The sequence below is a fragment of the Taudactylus pleione genome, unplaced genomic scaffold (assembly GCF_031769625.1).
Source record: "Taudactylus pleione unplaced genomic scaffold, aTauple2 ptg000366l, whole genome shotgun sequence".
Classification (NCBI taxonomy): Eukaryota; Metazoa; Chordata; class Amphibia; order Anura; family Myobatrachidae; genus Taudactylus; species Taudactylus pleione.
The window spans coordinates 9588616-9614168 of record NW_028284767.1 but is presented as its reverse complement, the minus strand read 5'-3'; the positions used below and the strand labels follow the sequence as shown (position 1 = coordinate 9614168).

The following is a 25553-nucleotide window of genomic DNA, read 5'->3' as shown; positions in this document are numbered from 1 at the left end:
AAAAATGGGGCGCAACATTACACAAAGATAACAGTTGTACTATAGACACTTTTCATACCACTGTCCATGATCACAAGAATGAAAAAATAAAAACAAGTAAAGCTAGTAATGAACCGATCTGCAAAAGGACTCAATACAATTAGCAATTCTATATTGATATGTAAATAGTTATCAATTACAGTCTCCTGAAATAAATATTCAGCCACCAAACATATACAAATGTGTGATCATACACTATTGCTGCAGGCGTGCCAAATAGCCCTTCTCAATGTGTCAGGTCCCATGCAACTCTGATAGCGCCAAGCATCTTTTTCAAGTCTTTTCGCCTGAAAATGTCTTAGTCACAATGCAATACAACAAAACTGCATCACGAGACTGCACTGATTAATTTGATAAACAACACTTGTATCTGTGTGCGACAGAGTCTGAATCTGTATACAGTGCTACTATGCAGTGACCGCGGCTTTTTTTTACACCAAGTTGTGTTGCACTTTGTTTACAGACTCCGTTGCATAAAGATATACAAGTGTCGCATATCAAATTAACCAGTGCAGTCTTGTGAAATGGATTGTTGCATTTGATTGTAACTGAGCATGTTCGGGCAGCTCCCTCTTGCCGCATGGCGTATTAAGGCTAGATGTATAAGGACACATCTGTAAGTAATATATTATTGGAGAGGATTTAGATTATCAAAAACATGGAAGTGGGAGTTTGCCACTAATCAAGAGTAAGGAACTGCAAGACCAACTGTGACTTAAAAAGAGTCTATATGAATCAGTATGGAAGAGGAGTTAAGGGGCTCATAGACTAGGCAACAGATTGCACAATCCTGTGATCAGAAGCACCAATCCGCCAGTCGGAAATGCCAACCGCGATCCATTGGAGGATCAGTGAAATATTCTATTAAATTTCACAATTTGCAAATCACAATCATTTTCTGATAGTGATCGGAAAATCAGTGAAATCCAATATATGTTTCACAGATCCTCTAACCCGGCATCTCAGGATTGCGACACGCTAGTGTATGGGGGCCATTACATGAGCGATCAATCTCACAGTTTCTACAAAAAATGCTCTGACAGGAGGGAACAAAGCAAGCTTTGGAAGGGGGAGGGAGTGGGAGAGATCAGCCATAACATTAAAATCACCTGCCTAAAATTGTGTAGGTCCCCCTTGTGCTGCCTAAACAGCTTTTACCTGTAGGAGGAATGGACTCCACAAGATCTCTGAAGGTGTCCTGTGGTATCTGGCACAAAGACATGAGCAGCAGATCCTTTAACCCTTTTAAGTTGTGAAGTGGAATCTCCATAGCTGGGACTTGATTTCCAGCACATCCCACAGATGTTTAATTCGAATTAACACTTGGAAAATTAGGAGGCCAAATCAACACCTTGAACTCCGTCATGTTCCCCAAACTGATCTTAAACAATGTTTGCAGTGTAGTAGGGCACATTATCCTGCTGAAAGAGCCAACTTCCATCAGGGAATGCAATTGACATGAAGGGGTGTACTTGGTCTGCAACAATGTCTAGGTAGGTGGTGTCAAAGTAACATCCACATGAAGGGAAAGACCCTAGGTTTCCCAGCAGAACATACTGCCTCCGTCGGCTTGCCTTCTTCCCCATAGTACATATCTTCCCCATGTAGACAACGCACAAGCACCCGGCCATCCACATGAAGTAAAAGAAGACCTGATTCATCAGACCAGGCTCCATGGTACAGTTCTGACATTGCAGACACTTTCAGATGTGGACAGGGGTCAGCATGGGCACTGTGACCGGTCTGAGGCCACGCAGCAAGCTGTGATGCACTGTATGTTCTGACACATTAATATCATAGCCAGCATTAACTTTTTCTGTGATTTGTGCTACAATAGCTCTTCTGTGGGATAGGACCAGATGGCTAGCCTTCCCTCCCCACACACATCAAAGAGTCTTGGGCACTTGAGCCACTTTTGGTAGATACTAACCACTGCCTAACGGGAACACCCCACAAGACCTGGTGTTTTGGAGATGCTCTGGCCCAGTGTTTTACATAACAATTTGGCCCTTGTCAAAGTCGCTCAGATCCTTATACCTGCCCATTTTTCCTGCTTCCAACACATCAACTTCAAAAACGCACTGTTCACTTGCTGCCTAATATAACCCAACCCTTTTGTCAGGTGCCATTGTATTGAGATATCCGTGTTATTCACATCACCGGTCAGTGGTTTTAATGTTATGGCTGATCGGGATGTATATATTCGATAGATATATTCTTGCCAGCAAAGAAATAGCTTGAAAAAAAAAAAAAAAAAAATTCTACAGTAGATATTGCAGATGTGTTAGAAAAGTCTAGGTAAGTGAAGCCAGTTAAAAACCTGCCACCGTGAGTTATAGTACTATTTGCATCATGTTATCTGAATGTTCTTCAGTGACCTCAATGGGAGGTTGATTTACTGATCACTGTTAAACAAGAACATACTAACTGCCACCAAAAAAACTAGCAATTATGAGAGAATTAAAAAGGTAATTGACGCAAGGATCTGCAATCCAGTCTAAAAAGGAGGCTGTCCAATACCACGACAAAGGTTCTAGTCTTTCAGCAATAACACCCACTGTTGTTGGCATCCCAAGAATTTTCCACAATGTTAAGCACTTCTGCTCTTGCCTATTGGACTGTAAGCGACGATCTGTAAAGTAAAGCAGCACTAGGTATGGGATTGGTGGTAATTCGAATCATGCTGTACTCTCACCAAGAAGACTAAGTGGACAAAAATCTGCATGGAACCTGGAACTTATGTACAACTTCACCCACACCTGGTCAACAAGATGCAGAGAAAAAGTTAACAAAACGAGACGCTTCACGTTCATGCTTATACCGAGAAACATCTGGAACCTCTGGAATTTCAGTGTCAAGGATGTCCAATGCCTGGCACACAGCCCGAAATAAGACATCCGCACCCTGCCAACCCAAAGTCTCATTCTAAGACTGAGAGGAAACCTCCAAATCTGAACTGGGCAACACTTCAACCTCCTCACTGCAAGAAGTGTCAGATACGGATTTATCCCAAGTATGAAGCACTAGCAGATATATACACTGCTCCGAAGTAGCCAAAAGATATGTGCAAGGAGGCAATCATTTAACATTTGCACAGATGAGGCAAAACCTAGCCTAAGCCGGACCGCGTGAGCAGCTACCACGGAACACGAAGGCTCCTGGCAAACCACACTTGGTGAACGAGAGCTTGGGGTAAGGAAACCCTCAATGACCTCCAGGTGGGATATTGTAGGTAAAAGTGTCCATTAGTTACTACTGACCTGCCCAAGCTACACATGGAAGCAATTTTGAATTTACGGCGATAGTCTTTTTTAACTGAGGTTTTAGAAGATTGCCTTGTAGATGTTAGTAATTTTTCCTCCTGACGACAACACGCATTGGACTCGTTTGAAATTAAAGAATAATTTTTCACGTAAATTAAATAGGAGCGATTAAAAAAAAAAAAAAAGGAAACTGGAGTTTTGTATCAGCAAACAGGGCTTACATAATTTTTTCTGGGGAAACTGGATAATACGTACAAGTCTCTACATGGTATAAAATAAAGTCCATTGTTGCGATATATCTTTAACGGTTTAGGCAGTGTTAGCCAAGAAAGCGCTCAGATGTCCATTTTTTCATTGACTTGCTTCACTAAAACTAACACTGCTCAGTCCTCTGTTGTCATACATATATGTTTCATACACCTAAATCTTCCTCGGCAAATACTCTACAGAATAGTGAACTGCATCAAAATCCATCCAGTGGTTCTTGAGATTAGACCGAACAAACAGATGCCTACCGGGGACTTTTTTTTTATGTAAAGAAGCAGTCCCAGACTGCTTCTATACAGTTTAGATACTTGGATTTCCAATACAGGTGGGGACTACATAACACTGAATTACAGTACCAGATTGACTCTCAAAATATGATCACATTGCATCATGTAGAATCATGAAAAAATATTAATACAACTAAAGTTTCTCTACAGATGTGCCCTCTTGCATCTTTGCCGCTCGCGCTGCAAATGTGTGCACGCATCGCACCATGCGATCAGCCATGGTGCACACTCTGTTTGCACCATGCAATCCTATGGTGTTGCGGGTGCAAACAAAGCTCACGTACCCAATCGCTCAATGCGTGGCACGATTTGCCGCATAAGAGGCAAAGATGCAAGAGGACATATCTGTATATTAATCAGCATTCTTCGTTCTGTCAACCAATTTCTTTCAACAAATAATATGACACATCTCCTTCTTGATGTGGGGTGGTAAAATTAGAGGTGTTGATAGCATGGCCTTACCTCACCTGAAACTATTACCTGGTGGCTCTTGAAGGAATGAAGTTCTCATACTGGGAGTGGAGTACTTCAGAATACACTGGTTGCACAGGCAGGTTTTGATCACACTATTGCATTGGATCTCAAACTCGGTCCTCAGGACCCAAAACAGTTCACCTAGCAGGTACACAGGTGCATTCATTACTCACTGACATTTTAAAAGACCACAGGTGGAGCTAATTATTTCACTTGTGATTCTGTGAGGAAATATGGATGAATACACCTGTGTACCTGCTAGGTGACCTTGAAAACATAAAACAGTTTTGGGTCCTGAGGACAGAGTTTGAGATCCACTGCAGTAGTGTAATCAAAACCTGCCTGTGCAACCAGTGTCTTCTGAAGTACTCCACTCCCAGTATGAGAACTTAATTGCTTCAAGAGCCACCAGGTAATAGTGAGTTTGAGAACCTGATCACTACTGTACAGTTTTTGTTTGCATCTGTCAAAGTCTTCCTTTTTTGCTATAGGTCAGGAAAGTTAGAAATGCCTCACCAGTTCCAAATACAGGTTGAGTCTCCCATATCCAAAATGCTTGAGACCAGGGGTATTTTGGATAACGGAATATTCCGTATTTTGGAATAATTGCATATCATAATGAAATATCTTGGGAATGGGACCCCAATATACACACAGAATGCATATATGTGTTATATGCACCTTATACACACAGCCTCCAGGTCATTTTATACAATATTTTCAATAATTTTGTTGCTCAAGCAAAGTTTGTGTACATACATGAAATAAATGTATGTTTCATTTACACCCTATACACACAGCCTGAAGGTAATTTTATACCATATTTTTAATAATTTGTGCCTTAGACAAAGTTTGTGTACATTGAACCATCAAAAATCAAAGGTTTTATTATCTCAGTCATGCCAAAATTATTCCGTAATTCGGAAAATTCCGTATTTCGAAAATATTTGGATATGGGAGACTCAACCTGTACTGCTGTACTTCTCCATCCTGGTTCATGTCTGAGATATGGAATGGAATTTAAGGAATCTATTGTTGAAGGTAGGGAAACTTTGGTAAACACATGGTATCACAGCATTAGGTCACTTGCATGAGGCTGGCGTGCTAAAAATTTGAGAAATTGCAACGATATTTGGGTTCCTGAAGGTCTGTGTTCCACCGCTATCTGCACCAAGACATACCCTCATAGCTCAATTTATCTGTTCCACCTTTGAGACAGTAAGTACAGATGTGTCCTCATACATCAAGCCTCCTTGCTTGTTAAACAGCCCTTCTAAACGCACCATGCTGTGGCGTGACTCGGTAATGCAGAGCGTATTTTTGTGCAACTTTTTATCTTCAAATGCGTCTTATTCACACAGTGGCGCATATAGCTAGCACAAGCAGCTTCTGCTGATTAAAATTACATGCAGCATACCTATGTCCTCTGTGGGTGTATATAGTATGCTTGAATCCAGTGTGTGATTTTAAAGCCTAATACTTTGTGTACATAGGTTATGGTCATATTGTTTTTCTTGTATTAAGTATTTACTGGAAGCTTTATAAAAAAAATATCTATTTATTTTTATAGTTTAGATGTTCTATAGAAACTCTCTCAAGACAGGCTATTGGATTGTTATTAAACATTTCAAGGTACCAACAGGACCTTAATGCCCCACATGCTGGTATTTGTGGTTCTCCAAGTACCAGCATGCGGGGGGAGGCTTCCTGGGACCTGTAGTTCTACAGCAAAAGACATATTATTGCACCTATTTATTTTTTACACACACTATACACAATCAACCCAGTACCCACCAGGGTGTCGGGGATAGCCGCGAGCTATCAGCTCAGGCCTGGGGTGCCCTTGGGAGGGGGGACCCATTTATTGACTAGAGGTCAGGTGTAATGCTTTGGCCTGGGGACCCGGTGAAAGTGCTTGTTACGGAAAATACAGGGGAACCCTACTCATTTTGTCCCCTGTATTTCCAAAACCAAGAACCAGCCGGGACTGGTTGTGCTTTTAGGGGGGGGGACCCCACATCTTTTATTTTACACTTTAAAAAGATTTTACACAGATGCATGCATGCACTGATCTGTGCATGCATCGGTGTCAGCAGGTCTGGGCGGGGAGTGGGAATGGATGTCAAGTGATGGCCACATCGTGCAGGTCTGAACGACAGATCGTTTGTCTTTCGGTAGGGCGTACACACTGCACGATAACAGGGGAATAGTTAACGAGATTGACAGATCTTCCTGCATGTACAAAAAATCTGAAGATATGACCATAGTGCGACGAGAGCATGCATCATGATAGAGCATATACACTGGACGATATGAACGATTTGTCGTTACGATTAGTTGAAATCAGCCAAATCGCTCACAATATCGTCTAGTGTGTAGGGGCCTTAACTGTTATGCTATTATTTGTACTTATAGGTCACATTTATGTTTTCTAGTCAAACATATCCATAGGCCTTTTAAAAGATAATTCTTCCTGGACCGTGGTAACTATGTAATAATCTTGACTATTAACTCTTTGCATGCTAGGGCAGTCTGTTAACTCTTTGAATGCTGGCGTGTTAACTTTTAACTAACCAGAAGCAGTGTACATCAGTCGGTATATTGGTGGAACAAAGTTGCTGTATTAACCTTTTGATTGTTGGTGTATGAATTGGTAATTATTTTATCATAAAAATGTGTTAACAGTTATGTTATATACATAAGGCCTTTGTTCCTGAATAAAATGTAAATAAACTGAAAAGTCTATTTCCTTGGTGGAATTGAATTTCTTTAGTGAGTCTCAGGAATGCCACCAGTAGTTGGACTTGACTACTGGAACTGGAGGTTGTATGCAACGGGAGCAACAAGTATCTGTCACACCCCTGATGAAGTTTGGTTAAACAAGTATGTTGAGGGACCATCTCACTGTGTGTTGCTATCGTTTGTAGATTTTACCTGCATTTTACTTATTCTGGGACTTCAGATCCATTCTGCGATGCAATGATTCTTATGGCAATATAGGAAAACAAATTTGAAGATCCATACAAACGTGAAGGTGGATTCAAATAAGACTTTTTTTTCTCTGGTGAGCATAATTTAATTGGGGGCCCCTCTCCTTTTGAATAAAACTGTATATTTTATGATATTGCCTTATAGTGCATTTATACGTTCATTGTAGATTATAATCCTGGTGACCAAGAGGGGTTTAGAGAGCGCCGTCATACTCCAGTAAATCGCCCCCTTGAAAACAAACACAAAACAAACATACATACTTTTGGCGCAACTTTGCTTCGAATTGTGGTAGAACTTTCATGTTGGTCTTCTTTTGAAGCTAAGGAACCAGATATTTCATAAAGAATAGTTTTATATTTAAATATTGACGTTTACATTTCAAGGTCACATGATGTGTCCTTTGACCTTGAATATCTAAAAAAAAAGTGTAAGTTTAATTTTTTTTGTACATAAAGTATGTTATAGACTTAAATACAATCTCTCTTTGGTATAAGTTTCATTTTGGAAAGCCTTTGGGAAAAGCAGTAAAAAAATGATTAAGTACGGCAGTTGAACCCTTCTTGCACTAACCATGCAACTCTCAAGTTCACACTTGTCTTGTAGTATTTCTCTCTGTGTTCTAAGGAAGGCCATCTGTGGTTTTCCATCGATGGTCACCATCGGTGATAACCATCAATGGTACAATAACAATCTATGGTGAACCACTCAGTCTGGTTGCAGCTTCTGCATTGAGGGGACAGCCAGGTCGGCATAGCAGGGAGAGGGGGGGGAGTGGTGCAGCGTAGGGGGCTTGGCTAGGGATATTACCCAGCATTAAAAGTGCTTTGGGGGAAGTAACAACATCATTTTGGCCATGCATTGTGAAGCAGGGGGTGGGCCCATGATGATGCGATTCAGCGTGGGGGTTTGTGTAGGAGCTGCAAGGGGGGCCTGTCCAGGAGACTTGCCTTCTTTTCCAGGGGGGGAGGGGGGGCGGGAGCGCTACACAATTTTCATGAGGCTCCCAGCCCCTACAGGAGAGTAGGCAAGTATGATACAAGGGGCTAAGACAGTTTAACTCAGAGGTTCCCAAACTCAGTCTTCAAGGCACCGTAACAGTCCAGGTTTTAAGGATATCCATGTTTGAACACAGGTGACTTAATTAGTACCTGTTAGATTGATTTAACCACCTGTGCTCAACCATGGATCTCTCTAAAACCTGAACTCTTGTGTTGCCTTGAGGACCACATTTGGGAACTTCTGGTTTATCGAATATAGTTTAACAGCGAATAGTGGTAGTACGATCAAGAGCGTGACAAATACATAAGAAGTATATTAGGACTCAGTGCTGCAAGGAAGATGCTGCCATGGATGATTAAAATACAGCCACATATCCATAGTGATCGAATGATTTGTGATAACTGTAGGAAACAAATTTAAAATGGATTATTTAACTGCTGAGGAAGGACCAAGCACATCAATTGATGAGGACAGTGACACAGAAGTGCCAACATGCAGGATTGAATCAGTTTTGCATTAAATGAAAGTTTAAGCACTGTGGGAGCATTACCTATAATTCATATTCCTACTGAGGAACCTGTGCCTGATAATTGTGTTCTACTGCTGCTGTGTCCTTTAATACCAAATGGGTTGCAGCACTGAGTCTTAATGTACTTTTTATCCATTTGTCACGCTCTTGATCAAACTACCACTATTCACTGAAACTGAATTAGGTAAACTGTCTTCACTAAATCTCAATGCAGAAGCTGCAGCAAGGCAGAAGAACACAGTAAAGATGGCCATCTACCATCAATAGATTACAAATCGATGATTTCCGACTGATGATTAATGCCATCGATGGCAGAGAGCTAATTCTTTTCTGCCATCAATGACAAAGTGGAACCCAATGTTTTTTTTTTCTGTTCATGACAGAACTTAGCCCCGCCCCCTGGATGTCTGCTAAGCCCCGTCCCGTTTTTTTATTAGCCCGATGCTTGCCAGACACCCGGCTGCGGTGACCATCAAGTGGTGCAAACCATCAATAGTTCATAGATTGTGATCACCATCGATGTGATCACCGATGGAAAATCACCGATGGCCATCCCTAGAACACAGAGAAACACACTACTAGACAAGTTTGAACTTGCCAGTAGCATGGTTAGCGCAAAAAGGGTTCAACTGCCGTACTTAATATTTTTTTTTACTCTTATTCCCAAAGGCTTCCCAAAATGAAACTTATTCCAAAGAGAGATTGTATTTAAGTGTATAATATACTTTAATGTACAAGAAAAAAATAAACACTTTTTTTTATATTCAAGGTCAAAGGTCACATGAGTTGACCTTTATATTTAAATATTGACATTTACATTTCAAACTATTTTTTAATGAAAACGCTGGTGCCTTAGCTTCAAAACAAGACCAACATGAAAGTTCTACCACAATTAGAAGCATTATGATTCGTTTTATTTGACCTCACAATCATAAATTTGACATTATTTTGTCATGTTCATGCTACAGGGTTACAAACACCGTGCATCACTGAGAGCTAAAACTTAATATATGAAAGTTACTTTATGCCATCTACCATCATAACATATTTCACGAATATCTGAGATAGTCGGGTTGAAAAGTTACTTTTTTTGTGATGATTTGGTATGGAATGACCCATCTGTGAATTGCCATTTTGCATCATGATTGCACATTACTACACTTACTCCAATTTATACTATGCCAATATCTTGGAAGAAAATTGACCAGTAGTTCCCAAGCTGAACACTACAGCCTCCCTGGGGGCTTTAGATTTTAAGAGGGTGGTAGGGGGTGTTGGAGGTTTCTTGGGTATTTTATCCAAACCTCAGTAAAATAATGACATGAAATCTAGAGGGTGGGAAACAGCAATGTTAGTAATAAGCAAGCTTTTAGTAATAAGGGCTGACAAGATGGTGGAGAAAAGGAAAGGTTGCCAGTATTTAACGGATTACTTAAAATTTGGATTTGTTTCATCGCCATTGAATGAAGTTTCCATTATGCCTACTTTGCAGAATTGTTTTTTTTTTTTTTTTTTTTTTTTTACAAATGAGACCATGAAGCCTTCTGTGAACATCTAAAGAAGAAACATCCAAACAAAAACCGACAAGGCTATGTTGTTCTTCAGAGACCTGAAGGCCAAATACAAAAAGCGGACATAATTGCACGGCTTAAAAATGATTACTTAACATGGGCAACTTGCTTCTTATAAGGTTTCATTATTAATGCAAGCAAAAGAAGAAATAAGTGAGCTAAGTATAGTGGTGCAACACAGAAATTAAGTTTATTCAAAATCTGTCTATTAAAAAAAATGCATATATAATCTATAGGGAGGGTTAAGCACCACCGGGGGTTAGGGGTTAGGCAGTGTTGGTATTTTGACAGTAGGCATCGAGACAGCTGGCATTACATACCGATCCTGAGGTGCTCTCAGGTCTTAATAATGTCAGCAAATGTACCCCTGAATGATAGGTTCACATATTGCTCTTCATTCTTTGTATATGAGGGTGTATCTAGTAGCTTATATTAGGCGGATATGATACTTTGTAATATCACGCCAACTTTCACTCATTAGGCATCTGGTTTTGCAACAGTATCTCTACAGCCTCTCTCCTCTATAGCAGTGTGTATTATAGTGTTCCCGCTATAGCGCGGCCAGGGCGCTGAGAGTGTGGGCAGGGTGCATCTACGCGCGTTGGTGGCACGTGGGCTCTGAAAACGGGGGTGTGGCTCATGACATAGGGGCATGTCCTTGTGAAATGCCCCCAATTTATCACACATTTCGGGGCGTGTCCAGCACTTACGGAGTTGATGGGCTTCCCCCCAAGCTCTCCCCTCATTGTGAATAGATGCCGTGCGCATGGTATATATTAACTCGGCAGAGATCGGTCACCGCAACTTTTCCCACCCGCGGGACACTGAGGAAGGAACAGGGCAGGCTATTTTAACAGGGTGCCATTAAAAAAGCAGGGCGCATTCTGCCCCTTTAAAATCGTGCAGACCTAAAAACAGCCTAGCGGGAGCATTAGAATAGTGATATTTGCTAAGCGGTAGATAATTAGGCATTTAAATGTCACTGTCACATATGAGCATAATGGGTCCTGGTCAATTATACATGAATGCACTGTGGATTCATAGGAGTATGACTTATTATAATAGTATTACCTCTATATGTTTTTATTAAACTGGCAATTTTTATATCTTCTAAATCAGGGGTGGACAGACTTTTGGACTTGGTGATCTACTGTTAAAACTGAAAACCTTTCGTGATCTACCAAGCCCGAAAAAGGGGGCGTTGTATGCAAAAAGGGGGCGTGACCTCACTATGCTGAAATCACACATAGTATCCCCAATTCAAATTGCTACACAGAGCAGCACAATCATATTCACATTACACCACATAGTAGTCCCTTCATTCACATTGTGCCCTTATACACAATGCCCACAGTAGTGTCCCTTATACAATGTATTAGTGCCACTTATTCAATGCCCCCAGTAGTAGTGCCCATTATGCAGTTCCCCCTGTAGTTGTGCCCATTATGCAATGCCCTCTGTATTAGAGCCCCTTATGCAGGAGACGCTGGTGAGGTCATGAAGTCACCCACGCTCCCGTGCACTGCATTACTGGGAATGCTGGCCTCTGAAGCGATCAGAGGCTTCTTTAGTCTCTGATCGCTTTAGAGATCAGAATTCCCAGAAACTGCAGCAGGTTGGTCGCGAGCTACCGGTAGATCGCGATCAACCTTTTGGCTGGGCCTGTTCTAAATTGTTCTCCTTAGTAGACGCTAGGTGTTAAATTATAATTGGAGACCCTTTTTCTCATGCTTCTTATTATTTTTACTGTCCGTATTGGATTAGATTACTAAATAATCCCTGTTTATTTTGCTGTACCTGCAGCATTGATCTATTGTCTCAGGACCCGATTCAGACCCGCTCGCTAGGATGAGTTTGCTCGTAGCTGGCCGATTTTTGCATTCTGCGCACGCATACGCATCGCAGTGCGCGAACCTGTGCAAGAGATCGGAAATCGTTCACTCGCTGCGCATAGTCAGTCCAGCAGAGTGAGTGACAGGAGAAGCCGTTTGCGGGTGGTGACGGGCTGGCCGGTAAAAACGGGGGATTGGAGGTGCAAACGCAGGCGTGCCTGAGCGTCTTAACGCCATTTCAGAGGCGTGCATAATTAAGAGGCAGCGTCATTGTACACGTCACCTGGCTGGATTTTACACTGAAGTGCTCGCAGTGATTGCGGCAGGGTATGGTCAACCTCAAGTGGTGCTAGCGCATCCGATGTACCGATGGTTGCATACTCTTCCTAGAGATGACGTGCGCAAGTGGGCATCTTAAGACAGGCTGGTGGGCGTCTGCATACACAAAGCAATCGCACTCCAAGACATAGTGGGCATGCTAATGCCTTGCGATCGCCTGCCTTCCCAAATTTGCATACGCTGGGAGCGACCGAACGCATCTAGCGAGCGGGTCTGAATCAGGTCCTTAATTCAAGTAACTGTCTTTTAGTTTAACATTTTTACTGCTTGAGCCATTTAAAAGTTACGATGGCTAGTTTACAGAAAACCAGATGCGCGTTTTGTCAGTAGAATTGTTTTTCTAAAAAGCTGAACTGGCGAAATACGCACCTGTTTTTCTGTAACCCACATAACTTTTAAATGTCTCAGTAAATGTTCTATAAATGTAAATTACCAATGATATCAGTGCTGTGATAATATACTGGAGAGCGCTCCTCCAGGTAAACGGACAGTGCTCGCACTATTGAGAACGGTGTAACACTGCAGCTGCACACAGCGCTCTGTTCAGCACACGCTAACATAGTAATTAAATTGCGCTACACCATTGCTTAAATAAATATTGTATGCATCTAATAGAACCTGCTGTATACATTATTGTATAGCTTATGATATATTCCATATAAATAAACAAAACAAACTGTTGATAGCAGATATTGAAGAGCAATCTAAATTACAGTGACAAACATTTATACAGTATACTGATAGTGCTTGAATGGATAACAAGTGCAGCTCTGTATCAGCACACGAATATATAATTAACGTAGCTAGATCATATATACAGTTAACATCGATCACTGAACTGGTATGCAGTGACGGATAGATTGTAATATGGGCAGAGATGAAAAATTCAACGCTGTAAAAGCACACTATGCAATATACAATAGGATCAATTAAACCGTACTATCGAATAGAATAATTACTGATATCAACCACAGCATTGGAGTGTATCAACAGCACTTGATGAATGCAAAATATATAATTGCAGTGCTGTTTTAATATACACTACCCATATTTACAAGTACCACCTGCACACAGTAGGAATGTTAAACTAAAAGACAGTTACTTGAATTGAAACAATGCTGCAGGTACAACACAGTTAACAGGGATTGTTCAGTAATAATAAAACCCAATACGAAAAAAAATAAAGAATAGTAATAGAAAAAAGGGTCTCTAATTATAATTTAAAACCTAGCTATTACTAAGAACAATTTAGAAGGTATAAAAATTGCCAGTTTGATAAAAACCTATAGAGGAAATGCTATTACAATAAGACTTACCCTATGAATCCACAGTGCATTCATGTATAATTGAGCAGGATCCATTAAGCTTATATGTGCCAGTGACATTTAAATGCCTAATTACTGTATCTACCGCTTAGCAAATATCACCATTACACATTGGTAGAAAGGTTGAAAAGATACTGTTGCAAAACCAGGTGCCTAATGAGTGAAAGTTGGCAGTGATTAAGCATCATATCAGCCTAAGATAAGCTACTAGATACTCCCTCATATACACAGAATGAAGAGCATTACGTGAACCTGTCATTCTGGGGTAAATTTACTGAGAGCACCTTCAGGATCTTTACTTACCTGAATAATTGAATAGCAGCGCATATAACAAAGCAGACGCACGCAATTAGGACTAATTCCAACTTTTATCCTGTTTATTCCCTGACAGAGACGGGATGGGGTTAACTGTTAACTTATCACCACCCGGAAAGCCAGCCTTCGGAATTCCAGCGCTGAAAGTTGAACCTGGTATTAGAGATACGTGTCTAAATTCCGACTCCTTTCTTTAGCTGAACGCTGAAATCCCGATCGAAGGTAAGCGGGGACTGTTAGCTGCGGGGAGGGTTAGTTTTAGGCACCCCCTGGGGAGGTTTAGGCTAGGAGGGTGGGTGGGTTAGGCACCACTGGGGGAAGGTTAGGGTCAGGCACCCACCCACCGGGGAGGGTTAGATATAGGGTGCGGGAAGGGGGGGGGGGGGGGGTTAGGGTTAGGGGAAGGAGGGGAGGGGAGGATCTCCAGTGTTCAGGCTACCGTCGCCGGTATTGCGTCCACCGGGAACACATCCGGCAGATTTACATACCAATCCCAGAGACGACATATACTGAACTGCTGGAGGAGTGACTATGTTTTGGCAGACGTGTACTCTATAACACCATTATGTTGCTGTCAGGGATATGTATGCAGAATATAACGCAATTTACTAGATAATAACAAGGAAACAAAAATATAATAACCACAACATATACTGGATAATAAATTATAATATGAGGTGAAGGTTACAGAATTTAGAGATTTTAAATCACAATTATATATTTCGGAATAAAACTATTTTTGAAAAAAAATTGTTTCTTTGATGGTTTTATAAAAATATACACAAAAAAAATATTTCACCACATTGTGGGACCCAGCTATAATAGATTAAGCGGGGAATTCAATTAGCCACAATAAATTACAGAGGCTAATTGAGCCTCTGGTGGTTATTCAATAGTCCCAGATAGCTGGCACTATCCAAGATTTTTTTTTAGCACCTGACCGGTGGCAGGCGAAACAAAATCCCTGATATTCCCGAATCCCATGTGTTTTCACTCAAAAACAGGATATTTTTTGTGCAGTAAAAACGCTGTAAAGTCCCGTTTTTACCGCACATAAAATTGTGTGCAATTGAATTCCCCTTAAAATACATAATTTTATTAATAAAGAACATGAAGATTTGATATTTTAAATTAGCTGTTTACTATCCCAGGATGCTCCGGTCCTTCCCCCTATACCCCCGCCCACAGCCTGAAGGCAACTCAGTTTTGTTAACAATTCCACAGCAGAAGCAGAATAGGACAGAAGGAAGACTGGTACACTGAGGAATCACACTCTCACACAGAGAATGAAACAAGTGACCAAGAGAAGAAAACCATAGAAGCCAGGTGCGTCAGGGCGGGTGCCCTGTGGACCCTATGGACTTTGAAGAAAGAGTTAACAAAAGGTAAGTTTTGCCATAACTCATTTTGTTCTTCGGGGTCCATAGGTCTCCACAGGGAGACAATGGGGATGTCTCAAAGCAGTTGTTCAAGGGCGAGGACGCTCCTGAGCTGAGAGGAGAAACCGGTGCCCGAAGGAAGCATCCTGAGAGGCAAATGTATCAAAGGCATAGAAGCTAAGAAAGGAGAGGATAAAAGAACATGTGGCCGCCTTGCATAGTTGTTCGGCAGACGTGCCACGGCGGGCTGTCCACGAGGGACCCACAGAGCGAGTAGAATGAGCAGATACTGTAGCCGGCACAACTGCGCATGCGTATGGGGTGTAAAACGCATGCGCGAACCAGTCATTGCGGTCGGAAATTGTGTGCTCGCAAAATAGCGAATGCCTGCTAATTTGAGTGACAGAATGAGGCGTTTGTGGGTGGTAACAGGGGAAGGTGCTTGAAAACGGGGAGTGGAGATCCGAACGCAGGCGTGCCAAAAGGTCAAAACGGGCGTTTTAAGGGTGTGCATAATTAACAAAGCAGCGTCAGCTACCACGTCTTGGTTGTTTCTTAGCCTGAACTGTTCGCATGATTGCGGTAGGAAAATCCTACCACAAGCACTGCGAGCAGTTCATACGCCTTTCCATGTACTCGATTAATCAAATAAATAGCAGAGATGACTTAGGATGCGAGCGGCCAGGGGACGTCTTTACAAAATAGCGAGCGCATATTTCGTTCGCTCGCTCAGACAGAGGCGTCAACAGACCGCAAAGAGCAAGCGCTCAATTTAAATAGCCGGCCCCTTTTTCTAAACGAGCGAGCGCAAATAGCGTCCGTCTCTGAATCAGGCCCAGAGTCTTCACAGTGAGCCATTTGACATTTAATGAATCCAGGGGTTCGAATGGAGGATCCTGAAGAGTGTGGAGAACCACTAACAGAGCCACAGGAGGGACAAATGGAGGTTGTATTCGTAGAATGCCTTGCAAAAAGGTGTGAACATCCTGTAGAGGAGCAATTCTGCGCTGGAACCATATAGACAGAGCAGAGACGTGCACTTTCAGAGAGGCTAGGCGGAGTCAGAGATCCAATCCAGCTTGAAGACAGGCAAGGATTCTAGAGACCCTAAAAACCTGAGGGTCATAGTTTCTAGTAGCACACCAGTGGAAATATGTTTGCAACACCCTGTGATAAATCCTGGCAGAGGCCGGTTTACGCACTCAGAGCATGGTCTGGACCACAGAGCTAGTAAACCCTTTAGATCTCAGAAGGGATGTCTCAAGAGCCAAACAGTTAAATATAGACTGGCCAGTTCTGGATGTAGAAAGGGACCCTGAGATAACAGGTCGTAGAGGAATGTCTACGGAGAGACTTTGACGATCAGAGTACCAATGGCATCTGGGCCAAGCCGAAGCTACCAACAGGACCGTGCCCATTCTTGCTTGAACTTCCGAAGAACTCGAGGCAGAAGGGAGACTGGAGGAAAGAGGTACCCTAAATGGAAGGTCCACTTCACAGATAATGCATCCACGAAGGCTGCGTCAGGGGTCTCTTGTCCTGGCCCCATACACTGGAAGCTTGTGGTTGTGTCGTGAGGCCATGAGGTGCACGTCCGGTAGGCCCCATTAGTCCACCAGGAGCTGGAAGACTTCTGGATTGAGAGACCACTCCCCTGCAGGCACGTCTTGACGGCTGAGGAAATCCGCCTCCCAACTGAGAATCACCAGGATGAATACTGCGGAGACATGGCTGGGAAAAAACTTATGGCCTAGGTGAGAATGCGGGACACTTCTGCCATTGCTGACAGACTTCGAATGCCTCCTTGGTGATTGAGGTAGGCCACTGCCATGGCGTTTTCAGACTGTACTTGTACTGGCTTGCCCTGAAGAATATCCTGAGTGAGGGCACTGTAAATGGCTCGGTATTCCAGGATGTTGATTTGTAAGATCGCCTCGGCTGGAGTCCAGTATCCTTAGGAGTGTTGGCTGGTCACTGCACCCCACCTGCGGAAGCTTGCTTTCGTGGTGAGTAGTGTCCAGTACGGGATTCAAAAGGGGGGGACCCTTGTATAGGTGGGACGTCTGTAGCCACCAGGATAGGGACAGGCGAATTTCCGAAGAGCGGCCCATCGTCTGGGATCTGAGCAGGTGATAAAGCCCGTTCCACATGGAGAATATCAGGTGTTGTATGGGCCAATGGATCCCAAGGTCTGCATTGCAGAATGAATTGACACTCATTGACTGTGGAGTAATCTGCGCACTCGGTGCAGTAGTACAGAGATTTTGTCTGCTGTCAGGAAGATTCTCTGAGCCAGAGAGTCCAGGAAGGCTCCCAGATGTACCATTCTATGAGAAGGAGTCAGGGAAGATTTTCTTCCAGTTGATCAGCCAACCGTGTGTTTGTAGAAAGGCAATGGCTACTTGTAGATGGCAGTGAAGAATTTCTGGGTAGTTTGCTAAGAGAAAGAGATCGTCCAAATATGGAAGCAGTCTGATCCCCCGACGATGAAGATGGGCCGACATAACTGCCATGATCTTGGTAAAGACCAGAGGAGCTGTAGAAAGCCCAAAAGGCAGTGCTTGAAATTGGTAATGTGGCTGTAGGAAAGCAAACCCGGAGATACTGCTGATGAGAAAGCGCTATAGGTACATGTAGGTAAGCGTCCTGAATGTCCAGGCACACCATAAAGTCCGCAGGCTCCATGGCCAGGACAATAGAGCGTAGGGTTTCCATACGAAACCTGGGCACCCTGATAAAATGTTCAAAGACTTGAGGTTAGGCCAATGAGACCAACTGAGTTTTTCAACCAAGAAAAGGGTAGAATAATAGCCCTTCCCTCTCTGTGATGAGGGGACCGGAATAAATACCCCCCAAGAGCAGCAAGGACTGAATGGCCTTCTGGAGGAGCAGAGTTTTGCTTGCGTCCGATGGTGTTCCTGTGCAAAAGAACTGCTGGTAGGGTGCCTCAGGAATGAGAGCGTATCCGTGGGAGGCCACTTCTTTTACCCACGCATCTGAGGTGGTCTGACACCAGAACTGGGCGAACTGAAGTAGTCGGCCTCCCACCCTGGGAGCCCCCAGAGAGAGGCCCGACCCGCCAAGCTGAAAGCTTGTCCTCAGATTTGGTAGGTGGATGTCTTGTAACCCAGATCTGTTTGGTCCTAGGCTTGGAGGCCTTCGTGCAGGCCGGGCAAACCTGTGGCTCTCCAGCTGTTAAACTACACATCCCAGCATGCCCTGCCACAGGTTTAGCATTCCTTTTTAGCAAAAGTGAGGCAGGGCATGCTGGGACTTGTAGTCTCACAACAGCTGGAGAGCCACAGGTTGGCCAGGCCTGCCTTAGTGGATGCCGACTGCCGTGGAAAGGTCTTTTCCCTGGGGTTGAAAGGATGACATCCTAGGCTTCATAGCAGATGCAGAGGGTAAGAATGCCGTCTTGGAAGCTGCCAAGGTAGTCACAATCTTGTCCAACTCTGGGCCAAACAGGATCTCCCCAGAATAAGACAGAGACTCCAAAGCCTTATTAGAGTCCGAATCTGCTTTCCATGAGCGAAGCCAAACAATATGGTGAGCTACCACGGAAGAAGCAGATACCTTGGAAGCTAGGAGACAAAAATCCAATGCCGCCACTCCAAAATAGGAGGCTGCATCTCTAATGTGAGATATGTAGGACAGCTGTTCCCTCAAAGCATCAGAGGGAAATGTATCTTCTAGGGCCTCTGCCCAACTCTCAATGGCTTTTGGCTCCCATAGCTCCTGTAAGAGAATATATAGATAGACTTCAGGCAAGCTTCCATCCTTCTATCCGTAGTATCCTTTAAGGAGGTTGCAGTGTGGATAGGTAAAGTAGCGTTCTTAACTAGACGGGTCACGTTGGGAATCCACTGCAGGGGGAACATCCCATTTAGTGCAATCAGTAGCTGGAAGAGGGTAAAAGGAAAAAGCATTTAGGCAGCTGAAACTTTTACTAGGCATATTCCATGCTTCACACATATGATCAGATAGCTGATCCGAGTGAGGAAACTCTGGCAAAACTACCTTCTGTCGCTTAAATAGTGGCACTTTTGCCAGAGGAGTGGGTTCTTCCTTTTCTAGTTGAAGAATAGATTTTACAGCTCTCACAAGTGCAGTTATATTCAATTTAGAGGGGGGCTCCTTCTCCATCGAGGGGGAGTCAGAGGGAGAGAAGTCTGCGTCTTCTGCCTCCCCAGATGATAACTTAGAATCTGATAGCTGGGTGGACTAGAAAGATAACACAGCAAGCTTAGTAGGTTTACTAGGTAAGGGTCTCTCCTTTTGCAGCATTTGTTGAAAGGCTGTAGAGGTAGCTGCCAGTCTCTGCACTGAGGTAGAAAGTACATCTACCCATGGGGGAGGCAAAGGTTTCACAGGGAGTACCTGCTGTGGCCATCCCATAGGGGGAGCTACCACAGGGACCACCAGATGGTCCACAATTTTTGCCAACACCTGTGAAAAAGAAGCCATGGGGGGGGGGGGGTCCTGAGGAGAGGGGATGCCGGAGCTGAGGGGCCGGGTGCCGTATAACAAGCTGCACATAAACCATCTTGAATGAGATCCTCTGAAGCTAAGCCTGCTAAGCAGAACTTGCAGGACACCAGAGTAGGAGCAGCAGGCTGCTTGTTATGCTTTTCTTTGGTAGACATAGCTGCAAGGATAATTGTAGCACACAATCTGGCACAGTGCAGGGAGCAACCCAGATCTATGTACAATATGGCACAGTGTAGTGCGCAACACAGATATACAGTATGCGATAGCCCCCACAAATATAGGTAGATGTGAGGTACAATGAACCCCCTATATCTCAGTATGCCAGGGTTATAATGAAAGAAATGGAAAGGAATAAGCTGACAGTTATAGAAAAAATGAACAGACAGCAGCTCTAGCACACAATATAACTGCAGTGGGCACTAAATTCAACTACACAGACCGCAGTGGCTGGTAGGAAATATTGCTGTATAACCAGAATCGGTATGAATTACTGCTGGACCCCTGGCCGGCAGTTCAAATCCCGACAGCACATTGCCGACAGAGGAAGAAATCCCGATCGTCCCTAGGTAAGTATTCACTAACCAAATCTACCCCCTAACCCTCATTTAGGGTGCCTAACCCTAACCTTCCCCCCCTGTGCCTAAACAAATCCCCCGGGGAGGGTGCCTAACCCTAACCTCCCCCCGGGGGGTGCCTAACCCCAAGTCCCCCCTGGGAGCCCTAAACCTAGCCCTCCCCCCCGCGGCTGTCCGCTGCGGCGCCCGGCATCCGCTCGATCGGGATACCGGGCTCCCGACGTCTGTCAAATGAAAGGCGTCTAGATTTAGACACAAACGGGGGTTAGGAAAGCAGCTGGGGCAGAACGGAGGGTAGGGAGGGTTAAGGATAGACAGCACATGGGGTAGTGGTTACCTCCTTGCTTTTGCATGGAGCCCCCCGGCCAGGTCACTGTTGCAGCTCCCTTTCTGTCCCATGCAGTGTCCACCTTCCCTGCCTCCTGAATGCACAGAGTTCAGCTTGTTGAAGGAGAGCCGGCTGCTAGATGGGCCCGGCACCACCGAGAATACTTCTGCCCGATGGATGCAGTGCAAACAGACTCAGAGTGGAGCGCCACGGAGAAGGCGATTAGCAGGGGTGACGCCGCGCAAGGATTGGCAGAGGGGAGTCGCCGCTGTACAGCTATTGGCAGGGGGGAGGGGAGGGGGAAGAGAGGCCGACGCGCATCGGTTGGCTACTGCAGCACACACAGCGCCCAATTAATTTTTAAAACTGGGTCCCCAGTTCGCTGTAGCACTTAAAAATGAGCTATTGCGCGTATTTTGCGATCACTGAAAGGCTATGCTATACTTCCAGTTGTGCTAAGTTTCTTAGGGGTCAATTCATTATCCACACATTACCTGTGGGCGAGAGCAAGTGCAGCTCTATGTCGCACTTACAGTACCTCTGGCCTTGCAGATATTTGTTTGTATGCTCATATGGTGCAAAAATGTGCAAGTCTTGTAGGAGTCCAGGCTGCAAGGGGCGCGAGTTGCGTTGCCAGAAACGCATTTGAAACACTGTTGCAAGGACAACTTGCACCCTTCAGGGGGTAATCGAACCAACCTCTAAAGCTGGGTACACACGTAAAGATTTTCTGTCCAACCATCCAACTAGTTGATTGGTTGGAATGAAATCTGGTAAGGTATGAAAGCAAATGACAATCAGCAATTTGTTCCCAAACGCCGAAAAATGGACAAAAACTGTTGTTTGAACAAATTGTTTAGATCAAACATTTAACAAACTTATCTGACGACCATTTTCATCTGTTTTCTGGCATTTAGGAGCAAATTGCTGATCATTGAAGCTGCATACAAACACGATTTTTTTTAACTATTATCGTTAAACGATATCGTTTAACGATAATAGTTTGAAAAAATCGTTCACTTTCTGAGACAAACGATGAACGATTATTAAACAAATATTAGTGGTGCGCTTTGGAACAATGCAAATATGGCTGATTGAAGGTTACACTGTGCTGGTAATTAGAATGCACAGTGTCCCGTAGTAAAATTCTAAAGTCCCAACTCTCAAACTGTAAGACTCTCAGACTGTAGGCAGGGTGTTCTTAAAACCGTAGAAAATGACTTGCTGGATGATATACGTTGTCTTTTCCCTGACCGGGTTAAAGTACGTCTGAAAATACTACTGTCTCTCTTTAAGAATTGTCCTTAAATTGACCCAGTGATTAACAAAGTGTAGTATCTGTAGGATGGGCGTTCTTACAGCCAGGTTTCAGGTACTGGAAGTGCCTTTATCTCCTCTCCACCTCAAATTAATAATAGCACAGTATCAGGGACTAGGTACGCTATAATGCAGGTAGGTAAGGTTGGATTGTACTTACCCCATATGTTGTGTTGCTCCTGCTGGTTCTCCTTGTCCCGGTGCTTGTGTGATGCTGTGATGAACGATTATTGCTCATGCGCGTTCACATTTGTAGTTTGCAGTTCAGTCAGACTTGTCAACTCAACGATTTTCATTAAGTTAATATGCAAAAATCGTTTGTAGTTCAAAAAAAAATCGTTCATTACAGTTTAAAAAAATCTTCATAAAATCGTTGTGTGTGTATGCAGCTTTACTCCCATAAGTTACCAAATTTTCATTCCAACCAATCAACTAGTTGGATGGTTGGACAGAAAATCTTTACGTGTGTATGCAGCTTTAGAATTAGACGTTGACGTTTCAGATTACAGGTATAATTGCAATAACATTAGCATAAAGAACAGTATTAATTGTGCTACTAGTTTGTGTTTGTTAAAATACATAGAATAAAAGAGTGCAGTCCCAGTAGACTTAAAGCAGGCATTAACCATTGTTAATTGTACTTATGCTTTTTTAAGCTTATGTATTTAATAATGCTATTTTTTGATACCTTACAAATGGAATAGATAGAACACCTAGAAGTATTTTAAGGAAATACTGCACCAGTAAACCAAAATACTGAGAAAAATAAATCAATTGAATAAACTCAATCAATTGAATCAATTGAATAAATAATGGCTGGATGATAAATTACAACAATACAAATGTATTACTAAATAAGTATCACATATAACATTCACAATAATAGCAGCATTTGAAAGCAAAATATAACAAAAAATATATATAAATAAATACATGCACAAACAACCACATTATGAAGCATATAATTGGATCCTAAATAAAAAAGTATTTTGACTTTGTTTAAAGTAATAAGAACATCAGGGACTCCTGTGGTTATAATAACAGGTAGAGTCCTTTGGCGTATTCGTCTGTTTTACTCCAAAGAGAAAGTTCTTAATTATTTTAGCTGAATGGAACAAATACTACATCACTGGGCTGTGAAAATTTGGGCCTCCTATAGGAGGAGCGCAGCATGCAGATCACCGCTAAACGATCACGTGGCCGCCTGGTTCTCCCATCATTTGCCTGCTATCTACACCAGAGGTGTGCACCCTGTCCTGGACATATAGCGGCTGCACATAAATCTTCCAATGCTGCTCCTATTGCCTACAGAATAGTGCAGCGGCTGGTGAGTATTTTTTTATACTTTATTTAGCTCATCATTGACATCAGCGTATGCTTCATAAATAACATTGTACCAAAACATTAGCCATCTGTGGATCTTGATCAAAGTTCATTTACCTGAAATAATTAAGAACTTTCTCTTTGGAATTAAACAGACGAATACTCCAAAGGACTCTACCTGTTATTATCACCACAGGAGTCCCCGATGTTCTTATTATTTTAAACAAAGTCAAAGACTTTTATTTAGGATTAAATTAGATACTTCATATTGTGGTTATTTGTGCATGTATTTATATATATTTTTTATTATATTTTGCTTTGAAATGCTGCTATTATTGTGTTTGTGAATGTTATATGCGATACTTATTTAGTAATAAATTGGAAGTGTTATAATTTATCATTCAGCCATTCCTCTCTGAGTTTATTCAATTGATTTATTTTTCTCAGAATTTTGGTTCACTGGCTCAGTCTTTCTTTAAAATACTTCTAGTCATTTCTCTTTTTTTGGACTTCTAGGATTGAGAGTGTATTACACTCCGTGTAGATACAACACCTGTTCTATTAATCTTTATGTATTTTTGTTGAAAATTCCTTTAAGCACTCTGACAGTATTCAGTGTTGTATGTAATATGTGAAAGTGGCAGAGTCCACCAAATATTCCATGTAAATGGGCGCTAGGATGAAAACGATTTTGAACCACTGACCTAGACAATGTAATATTATTAAGAGACAGAGTCATATACTTACTTTATTGTTCGCTGCATCGCTAAGTGGAGGTGAAAAATGTAAGCCTCAACTTCAGAAATCTCTGTTAAAGGAATGAACAAAAACAATAAATCATAATTATTTTGGCTTAATAACCAATATTTAAAGAGCCACACTCCCAGTTAGCAGAGTAATTGTTCACAATTCTAAAATGGCCAAAGCGATGGGCGAGTGGGAGGACCAACAAGCAGCTGGAAGTTCTGTGCCTGCAGCTTTATTTTGTCCCCCCCCCAGTCACACACACCCTGACCCGTAGTGCAATAACACTTATAGATGTGTCCTTGCTCATCTAACCTCAGTACTCCATTCACCACGATGTGCCTGGATTGAGTGAACAGTCAGGTCCTGTGCAACTCTGCTGGCATCGGGTGTCTTTTTGGCAAAAATGTGTAAGTCGCAATGCGATGTGACTAGGACGCACCAGGCAACTTTGCTGATTCATTTGCTATGTGACACTTGTGTATCTGTGTGCGACAGGGACTGTAAAGGGAGCTCGGTGTGGAAAAAAGCTGCAGCCGTTACATTGCAGCACTTTGCGTGCTGACTGAGAGACTTAGTCGCACACAGATATACAAGTGTCACATATCAAATTAATCAGCACAGTCTCCTGCTGCATCCTAGTCACATCACATTGTGAATTAGACACATATTCAGCTAAAACTACGCCCGGTGCCAGCAGAGTCTTACGGGATCAGGCACGCCGTGGGCTGTTTGACGCGACTGCAGCAAAGATGAATGAGGACACATCTGTATTGTACATGCACATTATTACTGGCTTATATAGAGCATCTCGCAGTTCTCTGGGATAATGTTAACACTTACGTTACTGAAATTGGGGGATGTTTTTGTTTATTATTATAGTTGTAATATATAAAGTCCACACAAAGTTTTTTTTTTCTTCTTTTTAATACGTGTAACTGAAATAATACCGTGTTTCCCCGATAATAAGACACGGTCTTATTTTTTTTTGGTCAAAAAAACTCCATAGGGCTTATTTTCAGGGTAGGGCTTATTTTAGTTAACATTGACAGCATCATGCCCTCAGTCCTGCTTTACAATTCTTTACTCACCATTATTTTTTTTTCCCTCTTTTTTTTTGTTAGGGCTTATTTTCGGGGTAGGGCTTATTTTGGACTGTTTTTCA

General features: G+C 42.7%; 1 protein-coding gene across 2 annotated transcripts in view; it reads right to left on the bottom strand.

Moving 5' to 3' along the window:
• Window positions 1-25553, bottom strand: part of LIG1 (DNA ligase 1) — a 217596-nt gene that overhangs the window by 188729 nt on the left and 3314 nt on the right. For both annotated transcript variants that reach the window (XM_088444581.1, XM_088444580.1), the window contains exon 2: window positions 24392-24452. In XM_088444581.1, the coding sequence (XP_088300707.1) occupies window positions 24392-24408 (17 nt within the window). In that variant the 5' untranslated portion in view covers window positions 24409-24452. The remainder of the gene's footprint in view (window positions 1-24391; window positions 24453-25553) is intronic.